The sequence below is a fragment of the Lathyrus oleraceus genome, chromosome 4 (assembly GCF_024323335.1).
Source record: "Lathyrus oleraceus cultivar Zhongwan6 chromosome 4, CAAS_Psat_ZW6_1.0, whole genome shotgun sequence".
Taxonomy (NCBI): Eukaryota; Viridiplantae; Streptophyta; class Magnoliopsida; order Fabales; family Fabaceae; genus Lathyrus; species Lathyrus oleraceus.
In genome coordinates this window covers 112556708-112574792 of record NC_066582.1, presented here as the reverse complement: position 1 = coordinate 112574792, position 18085 = coordinate 112556708, and the positions used below count along the sequence as shown (strand labels likewise).

Sequence of the window (18085 nt, the reverse complement as noted above, 5' to 3'; positions counted from 1 at the left end):
AGATTAATTTATTTTCTTTCTTTTGTTTTTGATAGACTTTTTAGATTAATATATAATACCTAAAAATATATAAAATTATTTAACAGATAGATTAAATTAAATAACATTATAACATCACTTTGTTGTTTTAGTTAATACATACTTTCTTTTGTTACATGTGTATAGAGATTAACATCATAATCATTTAATGTACAACATTTATAAGGGACGTTATATATAGGATTGTATACGTTTAAAGGTTAAATAAACATCCTAAAGAAGTTCGATGAGAAAAATTCAAATTCAATATGTAGGAAGCAAAGCATAGCAAAGAAAAATTGAACCACCATGTCAATATTTAATATTTCTTTTTTCGTCAATCAAGAGTTACAAGACAAAAACCTTAGATGAAGCTACCCTTCCGTATGAATATTGTACCTCATTTACCTCTATACTAAAAAACTCTATATCAGATTGAAAAAGCATAAACTGTGTTTTGTTGCTGTGTTCTACTTGATCATGATCTTTGTGCTACTTGTGATCCATTTGATGAAAAACAGATTTCAATTTTGGGCCATAGATGAAATATATTTGCAACCTATAGCTATAGACTCAAATCATTACCACTTCTTTCGGATTGTTTTGTCACTTTATCGAGTTCGATTGAACTGTTGTCTGTTTCTTTGTACCTATACCACTGTGCACATATCACAAAGTAGCCTAAATTAACAATTTGTATAGCAGCAATGATGAGGTAGAAGTTATCCAATCTCCCCTTGTTGAGATCCTCCGGCAACCAACTCCCGGTTTCAGATCTGGTGGTGATATGGTGGGTAACTGCAATAAGCATACTACTCAAATAACTTGACCCTGCATGGGCCGCGTAGTAAAGAGAACCCGCAATGCTTCTCATGTTCTCAGGAAATTGCTTGTAGTAAAATTCAATCTGTGCAACAGACATGAATGCTTCAGCTAGTCCAGCCAATGCCAGCTGAGGAATCAGCCACAGACCAGACATTGATGAAATTGCCCCTTTTCTTGTTTCAACGTCTAATGGTTTAGTCAAAGCCAGAGTTCTACGGTGCTCTTCAACTATGGCAGATACTAGCATGCTGAGTATACCTAAAAATATGCCAATGCCCATTCTCTGAAGGAGTGTGATGCCTCCCTCTTTTCGAGTGATCCTTTGGAGAAAAGGAACAACTTTCCGGTCATAAATGGGCAACCAAATTGCGACACTTATCATCAGAAAAACATAGTAGGATGCTCCTGGGATCATGAACTTGCTTTGCCCAATTCGTCTGTCGGATAGAAGGGCTTGGAACACTAAAATAGTGTGTTGTTGGACGATAACAACATAGTACAAAACGGCTGAAGCCCATATGGGTAACACTCTCAACAAGCATTTTACCTCTTCCACTTGTTGCATACTGCATAAATTCCAGGGATCAGAAGCAGATCCATTAGGATTTAGTTGATCTTGTGGAGTCATGATCGCCGCTTTGTCAAGGAACCTGTTGATACAAGCCATCCTTTAAACTGCTATTGAAAATAATCATATCTACCACCAAATGCTAATTTCTTGTTGTTTACCTGAATTGATAAGTATAAGGAAGTTTAGAATTCATTGACTTGAGAGGAACATAATTGTAGAGTGACGGGTATAGATATTCTGGGAGCTTCTGCTTCCTTTTCTTTGTGGAAACCACAATAACTTGCACTATACTAGTAATGGGACTACCACTTGGTTTAACTTTCACATACATTTTGGCCCCCGAGAAGAATATTACAGAAGACAAAAGCATCAAAGCTGCAGGAATTCCCAAACCGATGGCCCAGCTTACATTTGACTGTATGTAGACAATAATTGTTAAGGATATCAACTGAGCAAGAGTGAAAGTGAAATAGTACCAAGTGAAGAAGCTATTGATCCCCTTTTTCCCCGAATCCGTGTTAGGATTAAATTGATCAGCTCCAAATGCTAAGTTACATGGTCGAATCCCTGCAGCTCCTATCATCAATAAACCTAAACCAGTCTTTAGAACTGTCATTTGCCACTCTGTTGGCCCTTGGCATGTGGTAAATTCTAATTCTTCACATGAATGTGGATGCAGCTTCTCGACTGCTGCGGTTAGCTGTATTACAAGCAAACCCTAAAGGAAGCAGCAAAATCAAGGAATCAGAGGCAGACTCAAATGTGCTAAGCATGTCAAAGAACAAGAATTGTTAGTTTCATGTTAAGCTTTTTAAAATGGAATGACTTCAATTGTTGATGATCCCAAATTTTGTTTCAAACATGTCAATACCAATGGTATTTCAAAATTCAGATATCCCTAACTTTTTGTGTTTATAAACAAAATAAATGGAATGGATTAGAGTGATGAATGACTTCAATCAGGAAGTAGCAATTTACCAGAAAGGAAGCCATGGTGCAGAATGCCAGTGTCTTGTAGCGACCAAAATAGGTATCAGAGGAAAAGGCTCCTATCAACGTTGCAAAGTTGGTACTGCCATTGAAGATGTTGATAATATTTGTAGCCGCGATGTTTTCCAAGTTGAATACCGTAGTGAGATAAACCAAGAGATTGGATAAAGTGCCAATGGCTCCTAGCTTCTCAAAAATCTCATTTCCTGCCAATCACACAAATGAATCACTCGAGATTTAAGAAAAACTAACAAGACAAAACGAGACAAATAAAAACAATATATCTTGAGTTGCAGTCTCGCTCACCTATAATGAAGGGCATGACCTTCCACCCCCTGTAGTTAATCTTAGTGTCATCATCTCCTCCACTGTTTTCATTCTTCAGCAAACTTTCTTCTTCATTATCCACACTCTCACCATTAGTCATTTGTTCTCCGATTGCAATTTGGTTCATGATCATATACTCAAAGTCCTACCTTCAAGAAGGAGGGAAAGAAGGGAAACTGAGATATAGAATTCAAACAATAAAAGCGACACAATAAGCCATCACCATCACCATCACATTCACAGCCATAAGCCTCTGTTTCTGACTTGCAAATATATGCTATGTTCAATTCAACATAGAAAAACTCAGCATGTATATTGGTCCTAAAGGGGGTCAAACCCTATGTATGCAGTTTTCCAAACTCGAAATGTACAATTTTTTTAAAGGGACTTCACTCTTCAATCCCTAATAACATAACTTTTCCCCCAAATCACTCGATTGTACAATAAAAACAAAAATCAAAACCTAAACAAGATCACAAAATACAAATTAATTCATACACCGTAAAAAACACTATCAAATTCAACCTAAATGCTACCTCATAGGCCTCTTTTGTCTTAATTTTGACACCAGATAAATTTTCTAGAAGCGGTAATTGTTAAGATGATGCGTCCAACAAGGATAAAAGAGAAGAAAATGGAGAATAATGGTAGGAAACAGTACCTGAAATAGGAGAGAGTTTGGTGCGGAAGGAAGAACATGGAGACAGAAGCGGTTGCGAACTACAAGGTTCTCAACGACTTATGAGAGTGTAAAGTCGCTCTTTTGCCTTATAGAATAAGGTGAGTTCTAATCTAATGGTCCACGGTGGACAAGAACTTAAAATTACCGTATACACCAAAAGTAATGAACCTAGATGAAACTCTTTCGATGTCAAAATTCGATATGGAATGAAGAGAGTGTTCGATATGGGTGATAAATCAAATAGGTTAGTTATTAAATAATTATAAAAAATTAAAATTTGTTTATAATAAGGAATAGAAAATTAGATATGGAATGGAGAGCCTATTTCATAGGGTAGATAAACCAAATAAGTTAGTTATTAAATAAATATAAAAAAAGAAGTTAAAATTTGTTTATAATAAAGAATAGAGAAAGTATTCAATAGGGTAGAGATTTCAAAAACTTGTGGATGTTAGGTTTTACTAATGTTGATTTCTTCACAACTCATGATGATGTAAACAATTGGCTCAGAAATGATATGTCAAATGACCGCAACAACCATTGCAATGAGAATTTGGTAAGTTTGGAGGAATGGAGATTCTAGCATTGCTCATGAAATCATTCTCTTATATCGTCTTATTTGGGCGGCTTATAACATAGAAAATTTGTTTCTCAATTGTTTCACCAACACTTAACATGGACACTCAATTAGGAGATATGTTTGAAGGAATACCCTCAATCCATATTGCAATATTATAAATTTTGATAGAAGTTCTCTTGGAAATCCTACCATACTAGGTTAGATGGAGTTATCCACAACTCTTTCAGCATTTGGCGGATAAGTTTCTAAATGCTTATCGGGATCTTAAGACGTTTTTCAAGTTGAACTTTATTTCATCAACACAAGCATCTCCATTGTTATAACTAAGGGTTTCACTGACTCAATTTGCTTCACTCTTCATCAATCTTCTCGAGCCTCTCACAAATAAATATCACAAATTTATTATATATATTCTAGATATCAAAGACAAATTATGTAAGAAAAGTTGCCTCAGAATCAACCACACCCTTCAAGAAAGGAATCAATGTGTCGAGTTCATGACAAATCTTCACATCATTTCTACTAGTTCACGCCTCACTTCTTTCGAGTCTTGATCTCATTCTTACGACAGGCGTTGCAAGAATGTTCTCCCTTCATATTTAATTTTTTTCTTTTTTTTTATTCTTTATAACAAAAATATACATTGATCTATTAAATCATTGTCTTAGTGATTTAAATGAAAATGATCATTAATATCTACTATTAAGTTGTTATCTCAAATTTTCAATACTAGTATTAATATGATAAAGGTCTTGTAGTCATGATGAATAATGATCATGAGAATTTCGACAAATATGACTTGTCGACAGGGAATGTTACTAAGGTCGAAATTGCAGTCGGACTAAAGAGTTTGAGACTTAACAAAATTCAGGGTTTCAAGACATCCTCTACGCAATCGAATGATGTGTAAGTGAATGATCAAACGGTTACTCAAATACACGTGGAGGTCTGTCGAAGACAAATGCTACATGGATTTGAAGATGTGACATGTTATGTGTAGTCGATCATTGTAGACGGTTACCTTAAGATTAGTATATAAGTAGCGTTAACTTTGAGCTTTAGAGATCCGCAATTCTATATAACTCAAAGTATTTGTGTAATTGAGAAAGAGTTTCAGAATGTACGTATGCGTTCCATTTTTTATAATTTTTTTTTCTTCATATTTCAATCATTTTTGCATTCAGTCTTTATTTTCATATGTATTTCGGTTTCCATTTACACTTTAGTCATCATTTTTAAACTTTGTTTTGATTTTAATTATTGCTTTCAAACCATACATTTCAACACTTATGTCAAACTATTTAAAATTTATAATTCACACAAAATATGTCTCAGAATCTTTTCAATTTTAATCCTTTAAATAAATTAAAACTTATTTTGTTTATTAAAATTCACGGTAAACATAAGTATCATTAAAAAAAATAGTATTTTTTAAATATCGATCTAAGATGGACCATTTATAAAAGTGATCCATATTAAAATTTGCATGTAAAATACTACTTTAAGATTTAGGTAGTTATAAAAGATTAGGGTAAAAAGAATCCAACTTTAAATTCTTAAAAGAGTTTTGGAATGACATTAAAGGAGACTTTAGGTACTAACATGAGTTTCACATGAATAAAAAACTTGTGAACATTTTATGAGGTACTAACATGAGTTTCACATGAATAAAAAACTTTGAATACTTTATGAGGTACTAACATGAGTTTTACATGAATAAAAAACTTGTCAACACTTTATGAGGTACTAACATGAGTTTCACATGAATAAAAAACTTGTGAAAGGATTAAAGTACATTTTTATCGTTCTGATTATAAAAAAAAGACTTGCAAGACTTATCAAATTATTGTCCTATTTTTAGTAGGTTCCATGTACAAAGTTTTAGCTAGGTTTGGAGAGTAGATAAAAGGTGGTTATGGGTAAGGTCATAATCAATACTCATTATGTCATGGTGAAGGATCGTCCAATCATTGATGTCACTATTGTTAATAAGGTGGTGGATGACACAAGAAAGACAAAGAAAATCCTTATTATGTTTAAGGTTGACTTCAAATAGACTTACGACGGTTGAATGATATTACTTAAAAGACGTCATGATTAAGTTGTAGTTTCCCGACAAAGGAGGGATATAGATTATGGAGTTCATTAGCTCTACATCAGCTTATGTTCTATTTAATGATTGTCCTAAAATTAATTTAGATTAGGAAGGGGTTTGAGGTAAGACGATCTACTTTCTCCCTTTTTATTCCTTATTGTTGTTAAAGGCCTTAAGTCCATACTGATCACTTTCGTCAACAATGACTTATCTACTAAGTATTAAATTAGATCTATTAATCTTCTATATGGATATCTCATTTGAAATGTACAAATGATATACATATCTCAGCGGAGAAAAGTTGAGAAAATATTAGAACTATTGAAACGGATTTAATGCTTTTTAAGTTGATTTCATGCCTCCAAGTCAAATTTCATAAAAGCTTGTTGGTAGATGTTAATGTTCCTCAGTCTTGATTGTAGAAAATTGTGTGTGCCCTAAATTTTAAGATCGCTGGTATACATTTTATTATCTTGGATATTCTACTTGGTGGTAGTTCTCACACACTTTTTTTTTATTTCCCACAATTGATAGAATTGGAAAAGACTTGTAGGCTGGAATGTCTCAAGTTATCTATAAGTGGTTCGTATGTCCTACTCAAATATATTTTTTTTTTATCTTTTGATTTATCTTATTTATTTCTTCAAAGTTTTAGCATGTATTATCTCTAAATATTTTATCTGGGAAGAGTAAGGAGCCTATAAAGGTTCGTTAGGTGATCTAGGATATAATGTGTCCCAGCTGAGATGATTATGGATTTTAGGTTAGGCAGACTTGGTAACTTAATCTTGATTTATTAGGTAAATGGTAGTGGAGGCTTAGGTCTGACAAAAGGGTTTTGGTATAGAGTGTTGGCTCAGGTATATGGAAGTATAAGTGGAGATGTTGTTTGTTCGCATAGAAAAAGGTCATACTTCTCGATTATTTTTCTTTGATAGATACTATTATTTTGCATGAAACAAATTTAGACAAGAAGATACTGAGGATGAACATGGACGGGTAATATCATATCAAATGATTTTATCATTTGGTTATTTTGGATGTGGTGTTTGACTCAACCATTCCTACCGATATAGTCTTGATCGATTTTATTCCCAATAAAAATCTCTTTGTTCGTTTAATGACTCTCCCAGCACATACTTTTAATAAATGACAACTTGAAACATTACACGGACACAAATAAAAATTCTCCAATGTTTCTAGGAGATTGTGGAGAGAACAAAAAATGTCATTAATCTTTTCTCTTAGTTGTTTTTTCTTTTAGGGGTGAGGGTGGAAGATGGTATGTTATGGTATGGCATTTGGTATTAGTTGAGAACTATGTTATTGTCCTTCGTAGTTATCATAAGTTTCACACTTCTATTTTTTATTTCCTAATCCCATAAGGAAGATATATGTGTCAAAAAACTTCTATTTGGTTGGCAAATGTTTTTGCATTATGAAAAGAACGAAATAAATGACATTTTGGTTCGCAAGTGTTTTTGCATTATGAAAAGAACGAAATAAACGACATTTTGGTCGTAATGAATCATTAGTCATGCATAAGGAAGATCAAGTCAAAATTATAGAGGGGTGGTGGCTCAAATGAAAAAAGAACTGAATTTAATTATTGGTGGTTCAACCCTTTAAGTTGCTTTTGGCTCAATGTTGCTTGATTTTTTGTTGTTTTGTTCTGAATTTGTATTTTGGACTTAAATCCATGTTTCATTTTTAGCTCTATGAATTTTTTATGCTTTATTTTTTTTTGTTATTTTTTCAAATTTAAATCAAATTAATCTCATAAAATATACATTTGTGTTTTATTTTATTAAGTTATTAATTTATTAAAAAGAATAAAATTAATGACTTTATTTATAAAAATAAGATAAGAAAGATTCAACCAAGACCTTCTCAAAAAAGTAATGTATCTAAAATTTGGTAAACCAAACCCAATTAGGTTAAAACTATCCAAAAGAACTAAAGGAAGATCATTCTAAAAGACATTAGATAAGGTTAAACTTAAGTTTGTTAAACTATATGCACAATGGTCCTTTTTCCTAAAAATGTGAGTAATTAAAAATGTTTCTAATTAACTATTTATATTTATCATATAAATAACATATTTTATGATAAATATTTTATCTCACATAACAAATAATCAAGGTATAACTTTGGGCATGTCACATTTTTTTAATTAAAAATATATAAAACTTATTCTTTCGGTTACAACGCATAACCAGAGGATAAAGTAATTAAGAGATACATTTTGAATCCTAACAACTACAATTTGTTTTATATCTTTTTTAATATTGTAATTATTTTTTATTTTAACATTAAGCAAAATATTCCTTCAGCTATCATGACAATCGAGGGGGCATATTACTCATTTTTTTTCTATAAAAAAATTTGTTCATTAAATTTTGCTCTAACCCAACACATTTGTTATCACCCAAACTCGTAAACATAATTCTCTTAGATAGAATGAAAGACAGAAAAATATTTATGTTTTCTTAATTAGATAGGAAATCTTTCAAGGTTATGTTGTTGTCGTTATTGTTATTGTTATTGTTGTTGTCGTCGTTGTTGTTGTTTACCAATTTTGAACAAAATATTTTTCTACCCTTGCAATCCATCTCATAGAATGATGTTGTTGTTCTTTTTTTAGCTAACAAAATTGTGGAACATATTCATATTCATACTTAGAAATACTGCAACTAAAAAAAACGGTATATGGTAAAACTCTTTAAGTGATGTATCTTATAGTACATCATTTTCTTTCTAGGTATACAATATAAATAATCTATTCCTTCGGCTGTCTGAAAACCGAGGGAAAATGTTTTTATTTTATTTTATTTTTAATTTACAAAAGAAATAACATTTTGTCTCGGTTGTTATAAATAATCGAGGGAAGAATTGTCACAGCTTTGTTCATAAACAAATCTTTGTTGTCCATTTATTGAATATCAACACTCAAGACACTACTTACACATTAATCCACAAGAAATATTAGTGATCCATGTGAAACCTCGCGACAACCAATCAGAACGCGAACACCACACTATATATCTTGGATGATACGTTGTGAATCACAAACATTGATAATAAAAACATTAAGATTGAAAAAAGTGAAACTTAAAGAAGCGTTGAAACACTCTTTGTGATGGATTGTAAGAGTAAAAAATTGTACTAGTTCAAAGTTTGTGTTGTTTACATAGTTTCTTATCTTTGTAAATGATAAATTATTTTTCTTATCTAACATTTGTTAATTTTATATCAGAAACAAATATATGTAAAACAATTAAGAATATACTACAATATACGGATGTGCAACAAATTCTAACATTTGATCTTCACCAACATTCACAAGGATGATGAAGAAGTTTCAGAATTGTTCAACAAAATTGTACTTGTGATTTAAATAAAGATGACATAAAATTATGAAATTTATATATAATAATATATATATATATATATATATTATATATATATATATATAATATATAAATATATTATATATATATATAATATATATATATATATATATATATATAATATATATATATATAATAATATAATAAAATACGAAATTGTTATTGCTGTGGATCGAATCCATAAATAGTATAAATTTTTCCTAAATAGATCTATAAAATCAACTGAGATACAAGAGGATTTTTTTTAAGTAGTGCCTTAAGTTCCAAGGCACCACATGCGAAGCTTTGAAAAGTTAGAACCTCCAAAGATGAATTTGTTTCCAACCAAAAATTTGACCATTCATTATGAAAAAGGAATCTCAATTTCTCTCATGGAATTAGACAACTCAGCATTTAAAGTAGTTCCTACATCTAGATTTTCAACAAAGCTACCAGCAATACTTGCAGAGCTAATTATGAAAATACCCCCACAAGATGAAGCAGTGTTAGTTATACCATCAATGTTAGCTTTAATCCATCCAGAGAGAGGAGGAGACCATATAATCTCTTTGATCATTTGAGACTTATGAGGGTGAATGTTGAATTTAAATTTTATTAGAACGATGAAATCAAACATCATGGTAGAAGAGTGTTGCTTATGTTTGTTATACCAGAGATAGACATTTCTAACAATGAAAGTTATCGCTGCCTACAATCTCTATTGCTTTGATACCCGTGTCGTATTCTTGCTTCATTGGAAATATCGCAAGAATAGACTATTGATTCATCAGTATTAATGCATTGGTTTGGGGTATACCTAGAAAAAAGTTCTTGATAGCCACTAAACTAGTATCCTCATCAATAATTCAATCACGCAGAGTACCTTGTATCTTTCTATCTAATGCGTCAATGCAATATGAATCATGACCTTGTAGAGCGGAGAATTTGTTGACAACTAATGGACTTGCTTAATATTAGTTGTGCCCACCTTTTATATTGATTTACTAGCACATACCATATTTTTATGTTGTGATAATTGACCAGCCACTTTTCTGTGCTCACATAATACAAGAGAGAACATGTAAACATATCAAAATTGTCAATTGTCATCCATATTTTTGTATTGGTATTAGTCAAATACATACATATATTTATCAAACCCAACACAAGGCACTGTTAAATCTCAACGGGTGGGATATAAGCTAAGTATATCATGTTTGAAGATTACTCTGGTTAACACTATCCAAATGGTTGTGAATATATAGAAGGTGCATACATCATAACCCTAAACTCAAACAACCACAATAGATATTACGAATGCAAAAATGAGATATAATGTACATTAACTTAAAACTAAAAAGAAAATAAATTTATCATACTAATATGGAGTAATTAGAGGACATGAATCAGTTAAATTTTATGAGTGTTCTTCAAATGCTCCAATCTAATGGAGGTTAACTTCCAGAATTGATGCACACAGTTGGTTCGAATTACTTAGAGTAAGAATTGAGAAATTTAGTAGGTTACAATATTTAGTATTTTTTTTTTCAAAAGTTAATGTTTGGGAAGAGAAATTTAATAGGTTACAATATTAAAGGTTTCTTAGAGTTTTATTGTGTACTATATAATCCGTGTGTCCAAATTGTATTATCTCAACAAGACAAATTGAATAATTTTAAAATTTTATAAATTTTTTAAAAAATACTAGAGGGGTATTTAGCAATCCCCTTATTAAAATATTTAATTTAATTGTAAAATAAAATGTAATTTAAGTTTAAATAACCTATCCTAAAATTATTTCAATATGCAGGATGCCAAAATTCATATTTAATTTTTCTACTTTTCCAAGAAAAACTACCTTATTTCTTTCTAAAAAATACAGTGGTACTTAATCTATAACCTCCATTTCAAAGTTCAAACATCATCAACTAAAACCAAATCACTAAACACCATTAATCTTTGTTTCAGATTGTTTAGACATTTGATCAAGTTCAACACCACTACCTTCATTACCATCCTCCCCTTTATACCTATACCACCTTGAACACAAAACAAAGTAACACAAATTAACAACTTCCAAAACACTAATCATATAATAAAAGTAATCCAATCTTCCTTTGTTCAAATCCTGTGGCAACCAATTCCCATTTGCCGATTTATCCGACGACCGATGAATAATCGAAATCAACAAACTACTAAGATAACTTGACAGTGCCAAACCACAGAAAAAAAGTGATCCTGCAAGACTTCTCATGTTCTCAGGAAACTGTTTGTAGTAAAACTCAACCTGTCCTACCAAAGTAAATGCATCAGAGAATCCAGCTAGTGTTAACTGAGGAATCAACCACATTGCAGACATAGAAGAAATCGCGCCTTTTCTCGGTTCAAATCCTTTAGGATTTGTAATAGCCATGGTTCTTCTTTTCCATTCTACAACACCAGATACTAGCATGCATAGTATAGAGATGAACATTCCAATTCCCATTCTTTGTAGAAGTGTGATCCCGCCTTCTTTTCGGGTGAACTTTCTGATTGTTGGCACGATTATTCGATCGTAGATTGGTAGCCATATTGTTAGGCTTAACATGGTGAAGATCGTGAAGGAAGCCGCGGGGATCTTGAAATTTGTGTTGAAAAAGGTTCGGTCGGATTGAAGTGCTTGGAAGACTAACATTGTGCTTTGTTGGACTAATGCAACGTAGTAGAGTATGCCTGAAACCCAAACTGGGAGAACTCTTACTAAGCATTTCACTTCTTCAACTTGTTGGATACTGCATAGATTCCATGGATCAGATGCAGAACCATCAGGGTTTATGTTGTCTTCTGGAGTTATAATAGCTGCTTTGTCAAGAAACCTGTAAATTCATGTAAACATTTTATAGCAAATCATTATGTAGCACCAAAATCTCTCAGCAAAACGTGTCTAGTGTCCATCACCGACAACTCTGAACAAAGGCGTTCTAGTGTCTGACACCTCTATAACACTCAAACCTCTTAACAAAGGTGTACACCTATGTAACATCAACTTTCCTAAACAAAGACGTGTCTGGTATCTGACACCTCTATAAAACTAGAACGTCTGAATAAAGATGTGTCTGATGTCTGACACCTATATAACACCGACACTTCTGAACAAAAATGTGCCTAGTGTCTGACACCTATGTAACACTGACACATCTGAACAAAGACGTGTCTGGTGTCTGACACCTCTGAACAAAGACGTGTCTGGTGTCTGACACTTCTGTAACACTGACATCTCTGAACAAAGACATATCTGATGTCTGACACCTCTGTAACACCGACACCTCTGAACAAAGACGTGTCCAGTGTTTGACATTGATATGATACCGACACATGTGATTACGTTCATTTTTTTCTAAAATATTATATCGACGTGTCAGTATTGTGTGATTCGTATAAATTGTTACCTGAATTGAGGTGTATGGGGAAGCTTGCAGTTGATAGAATGAGGAGATATATAGCTAAAAAGTGGAACCAATGAATACTCATCTTCTTTTAGATTGAGTTTCCTTTTCTTTATAGCCACAGAAACAACTTGAACAATACTTGTCACAGGACTACCAGTTGCTTGAACTTTCACATAATATTTACTTCCTAAGAAATAAACAATACATGAAAACAACATCAAAGCAGCAGGAATTCCAAGACCAAGTGCCCAACTCACATCCGATTGTACATACACAATCAATGACAAAGAAACCATCTGAGCAAAAGTGTATGTAAAAAAGTACCAATTGAAGAAACTATTGATCCCTTTCTTTCCCGAATCAGTGTTTGGGTTGAACTGATCAGCTCCAAATGCTAAGTTACAAGGCCTAATCCCCGCAGCTCCTATTATCAGAAACCCAAATCCAAGCAACAGAAACGCCATTTGTCCTGTACTTGGTTGTGTACATGTAGTTTTCTCATTTCCACATTCTGCTGGATGCATTTTTTTTATCCATGCTGTTAATTGTATAACAAGTAACCCCTGTTTCAAAATCATAAAGTTACATGACGCATATAACTCAGACACAGATATAGACACTGACACACCGGACAGACAGTAAATTAAAAGTATTACCAGAAAGGAAGCAAATGTGGAGAATCCAAGTGTTTTGTAGCGACCAAAATAAGTGTCAGAAAGAAAAGCTCCTAGCAAAGTAGCTAAACTAGCACTACCATTGAAGATATTGACAATATTTGTGGCTTCAATACTGCTAAGGTTGAAGACTGTTGTAAGATAGACTAAGAGGTTTGATAAGGTACCAGTGGTTCCTAGCTTCTCAAATGTTTCATTTCCTGCATCATATGAAAACCAATTAATGTAACACTAAACATGAAATTAATTAAATAGTTAGTTAATTAATCTTGGTTACCAACTATGAAGGGCATGACCTTCCATCCTCTATAGTTAATAGTTGGAACTTGATTGATTTCTAAACTCTCTTTCTCATTTTTCTTCATAGTCTCTAATATGCTTTTTGTGTCTCTATTTTCTTAACAAAGGTTCATGAATATGCTAGTTATTAAATAGAAAATAATGAAGACTTGTTAACAAGGTTTTGGAGTTATTGATTCATGAGATGATATTAAAGACGGTGTTCTCTTATATTGTCCCGCTTCAAGTTAATCTTGAGCCAAGTGACGTACTTTTTTTAAATTTCATGATAGCTCAAAGATAGTGTGAAATTATTATTAAAATATAAATAAAAACTTGATGAATTATCACTATATATTTTTTTTGCGTTTTAACAATTCCTGTATTAAATAAAATTAAAGTTAAATATTTTTGATAATTTAAAATTTGAAATTAGTTTACAATAAAAATATTTACGGATGTTTTAAAATATTTACAAATTCTAACTCAATTGTTAGAAATCAATATTATTAGATTGAAAGTTATCATCAGAATTCGAATTTTAATACCTATAAATAATTGGGTGAGTTTTTGGTAATTATTACTATTTTATTTATATATTTAAAAAAATAATAATTAAAATAAATAAATAAATAAATAGTTTATGATACTATGTTTTAATTTAAAAATAAAATTATATAAAAATAATTGCCTGTAATATTCAAATATAAAAAAGACACGTATGTAATCTCCTATTCAAATGTTATATATGGGTGTTATTAAACCGACAGTATTATTAAAACTTCACAGTTGCATTTATAAGTTTAGGAGGGCTTATTGTTAATACCAAAATTAAAAATAATTTATTGAAAGTTCAAATAAGACTTTTAAGAAAAAATATGTATATTTATCTCTTTCCAAAATTATTGTAAAACGAGAACCTAGCATCTCAAAATCCAAGATAAATTCATAAGCACCCTTAATTTTTTTGTTGGTACAGATATCTCTATTCAAAATTTATTTAAAATATAATTTTTTAAAATTAATATTAAAAATAACATGATATTACCTCAACCAAATTCTAAAATATCTAAGTGGTCACCATTTATTTTTACAATCAATTATTGGCACATATTTTTCTCCCCGTTTAAATGATTGAAATTTGTAAGACCAATGAACAATATAGTTGCCATAATCTCACACGCTTCTCATATCCCATTTTCTAAGAGTATTATTTATTGGACAATATTGTTGAATTCTGTTTTAACTTTATCATAAAGGCTCGTTTCAAATGAATCAAGCAAGAAAAAAAACTTGTTTTAAATTTATCCAAAAATTTAAAACATTAAATGTCCAATAATAGTTTTTCTATCCAAAAATTTTAATCACTCCTTCCCAAAATAAATATCAAACTATTTCACATACATTATAAAAAAAGATAAATAAAAAACAAAGAATAGTAATTTTATCCAAGTGTTTTTATTAATTATTTTATATTCTAATTTTTTAAAATTAAGAATAATAAATTAAAAATATTATTCCTTAAGAAAAAATTCATTTTTTAATTTTATTCAATAATTAATATATCTGATTCATATATAGATCAAATATATCAATAATTCCATATATCTTAAAAGGATCATTTCTCTTATAACAAATATTAAAGGAAGTAGTTAAATGATATATTTAAAAAATTAAAATTAAGATTGTTTTAAAAATTAAAATTATATTTAATTAAAAATAAATAACTTTTAAAACGCATTTACTCGTCAATAGATTTATTTCATGTTATAACTTTTATACATCAAGATTTTTTTTTTTTTTTAATATTTTAGGGAGCTTCTAGGGTGAGGGACCAATTAAACCTTTCCTTAGTGAAACATAAATAAATAGAAAATCATTACATTTAATCAATAATCTGGATTTATTTTAAATAAAAAAATGGAACATTTGTATATTTATACACAGAATCCTATTCTCATCTCTTTTTCATTTGAGTTTCATTAACTTTCCAAATATATGCACTTAAACCCTAAAACATGAAATAAAAATGTAACAATATTTCTAACATTTAATAAAAAAACAAACAAATAAAGTGCTTGAATTTTATAATTTTTATTTATATTTATTTTTTGTTTCGGTGACTGGAAATTAAAAATAGAAATTGTTGTTGTTGCATTGAATCAAATTGAAGAAGAAACATTTTCACCTGGATGAGTAATTGCATAACTTAACTGCCAGAAAAATCTAAATCTAAGGTTTTTGTTGAAAATGTATAACATCCTCATCACCTATCTCATCATTTTCTACCAAGCAAACATCTTTGTTATGGAATACAAGGTAATATAATGCTTCAAACATTATTTAGTCACATTTTTTGTATTTGAGTCAACCGGTTTTGCGAAGATCTTTGTTGAATTGGGAAGGACTTTAATTTAGAAGAAATAGGAGTATATTTGTGTGATGAAATGTATATATATTCTATTTTATTTTCAATAAATCCAAATCATTGGCTTAATCTAATAATCAATTCTTTTTTATTATAAGTGATTTTTGACTTTTCACACATATTAAGGAATGTAATAATTGTGATATAAAAAAATAAATAATAAAATTTTTTATAAAATTATTTTTAATTAATAATATTTTCATTAATGATATTGAAAAGATAAATTGACATAATTAAAAATAAAAAGAATAATAAATATTTAAGAATATAATAAGAAAAATAACATTAATAATTTATTAATATTATAAAACGACTTATATTATGATATAAAATATTTTTTTAAAATAATTTATAATAAAAAATGGATTAAGTAGTATTTTGTTTATGTTACATAGGTTCTTCAATTTAACTTAATGGAACAATAACAATATCTATTTTTACTTTTCAATCACCAAAATCACAAACATAAAAATAACAATTATGAATAAGTGACCGAAGATTTTGAAAATCTTTGTTCAAGTATTTTATTTGTCTTTTTATTAAGTGTATGGAAACATTGTCACAGTTTTATTTTATGTTTTTAGAGATTAACTCTATATTTTTTGAAGTTCATGACACCAAATGGAGAAAAGAGACGAGAATAAGATTCTGTGTACAAATATATAAATGTTCTCATTTTTATTTAAAATAAATTTAGATTGTTGATTAAATCTGATCGCTTTTTGTTTATGTTTATGGGTGAGGTCCCTCATTGTAGATGCCAATTAGTATGTATTGATATAAATAAATTATTGATATTTATAAATAAATAATTTAAAAAATTGAATTAAATTTATAAGAATTTTAAAGTTATTTTATTATATCAATTTAAGAATTTTTTTAAGTAGTTTCATTTAACTCACATGATATACATACTATTGACCTTAATATAACCATCGTTTTAAAATGTAGTATTTCCATGAATTATAATAATAAACTAATTGTTTTTAAAATTTAAATTTATGAGAAGGCGTCATAGATAGTAGCACATGTAGTGAAATAAAAATAATTTGTCAATATGAGAAGGCGTCATAGATAGTAGCACATGTAGTGAAATTTTGAACTAAGACGTCATAGGTATAACACATGTTTATATGTCATGCGACTGTATGTGGTGCATGTATCCTTTAGGAGCATGCGCCACAGACAGTGACTACCGTGTTTAGGCATGGCAACGGGGCGGGTCGGAGACGGTTTTTACCTCCCCCAAACCCAAATCCGAATTTCCAAACAATCTCCGTTCCCCGCCCCAAACCCAAACGGGGATGGAGAATCAAAAACCAAATTCGTCCCAAACGGGTTTGCGTTGGGTTCGGGTATCCCCACCCCGCCACCATTCATTTAGTGAAATCAACTTTTTAATAGAAATATTTATTTTTTCCAAAATAAAATTACATTACAAATAATAAAATAAAACAATCTAAAAATTTCATTCATACATTTCAAATATTTTAAATAATATATTCAAGTTAAAATATCAAAACATTGACAACATATTTAATATTCTAAATTATCAAAAATAAATAATAATGTACATAATGAAATAAACGGGGCGAGTTCGGGGTGGGTACTAGTGTCCCCATTACCCGACCCATCCCCATATTTTATTATCGGGGAAAACCCAAACCCAGTCAAAGCGGGTTTTCCCCGTCAACTTCGAGGCGGGTTCGGGTGGGTACCCGCGGGTACGGGTTATGTTGCCATGCCTAACCGTGTTGTCTTGTTTTTTTATAATTATTTTAACAACAAAATAATATTAA

At 30.4% G+C, this 18085-nt stretch overlaps 2 protein-coding genes across 4 annotated transcripts; both read right to left on the bottom strand.

The window, feature by feature from the left end:
- Positions 1–317: 317 nt before the first annotated feature.
- LOC127073845 (protein NRT1/ PTR FAMILY 2.9) lies at positions 318–3598 on the bottom strand. 2 transcript variants are annotated; one of them, XM_051015077.1, is made up of 5 exons: positions 3393–3598; positions 2711–2876; positions 2393–2610; positions 1573–2132; positions 318–1493 (listed from the first exon to the last, which is right to left on the bottom strand). In XM_051015077.1, the coding sequence occupies exons 2-5, from the start codon at positions 2862–2864 to the stop codon at positions 584–586; spliced, it is 1842 nt and encodes a 613-aa protein (XP_050871034.1). In that variant the 5' UTR covers positions 2865–2876; positions 3393–3598; the 3' UTR covers positions 318–583. The 2 variants fall into 2 exon arrangements, with proteins under 2 accessions (XP_050871034.1, XP_050871033.1); XM_051015076.1 differs by having other exon boundaries at positions 2711–2880; positions 3393–3596.
- Positions 3599–11289: 7691 nt separating this feature from the next.
- On the bottom strand, positions 11290–14079 carry LOC127073844 (protein NRT1/ PTR FAMILY 2.11). 2 transcript variants are annotated; one of them, XM_051015074.1, is made up of 4 exons: positions 13857–14079; positions 13562–13779; positions 12906–13468; positions 11290–12332 (listed from the first exon to the last, which is right to left on the bottom strand). In XM_051015074.1, exons 1-4 carry the CDS (start codon positions 13942–13944, stop codon positions 11420–11422), a joined length of 1782 nt encoding a protein of 593 aa, XP_050871031.1. In that variant the 5' UTR covers positions 13945–14079; the 3' UTR covers positions 11290–11419. The 2 variants fall into 2 exon arrangements, with proteins under 2 accessions (XP_050871031.1, XP_050871032.1); XM_051015075.1 differs by having other exon boundaries at positions 13876–14041.
- Positions 14080–18085: the final 4006 nt, after the last annotated feature.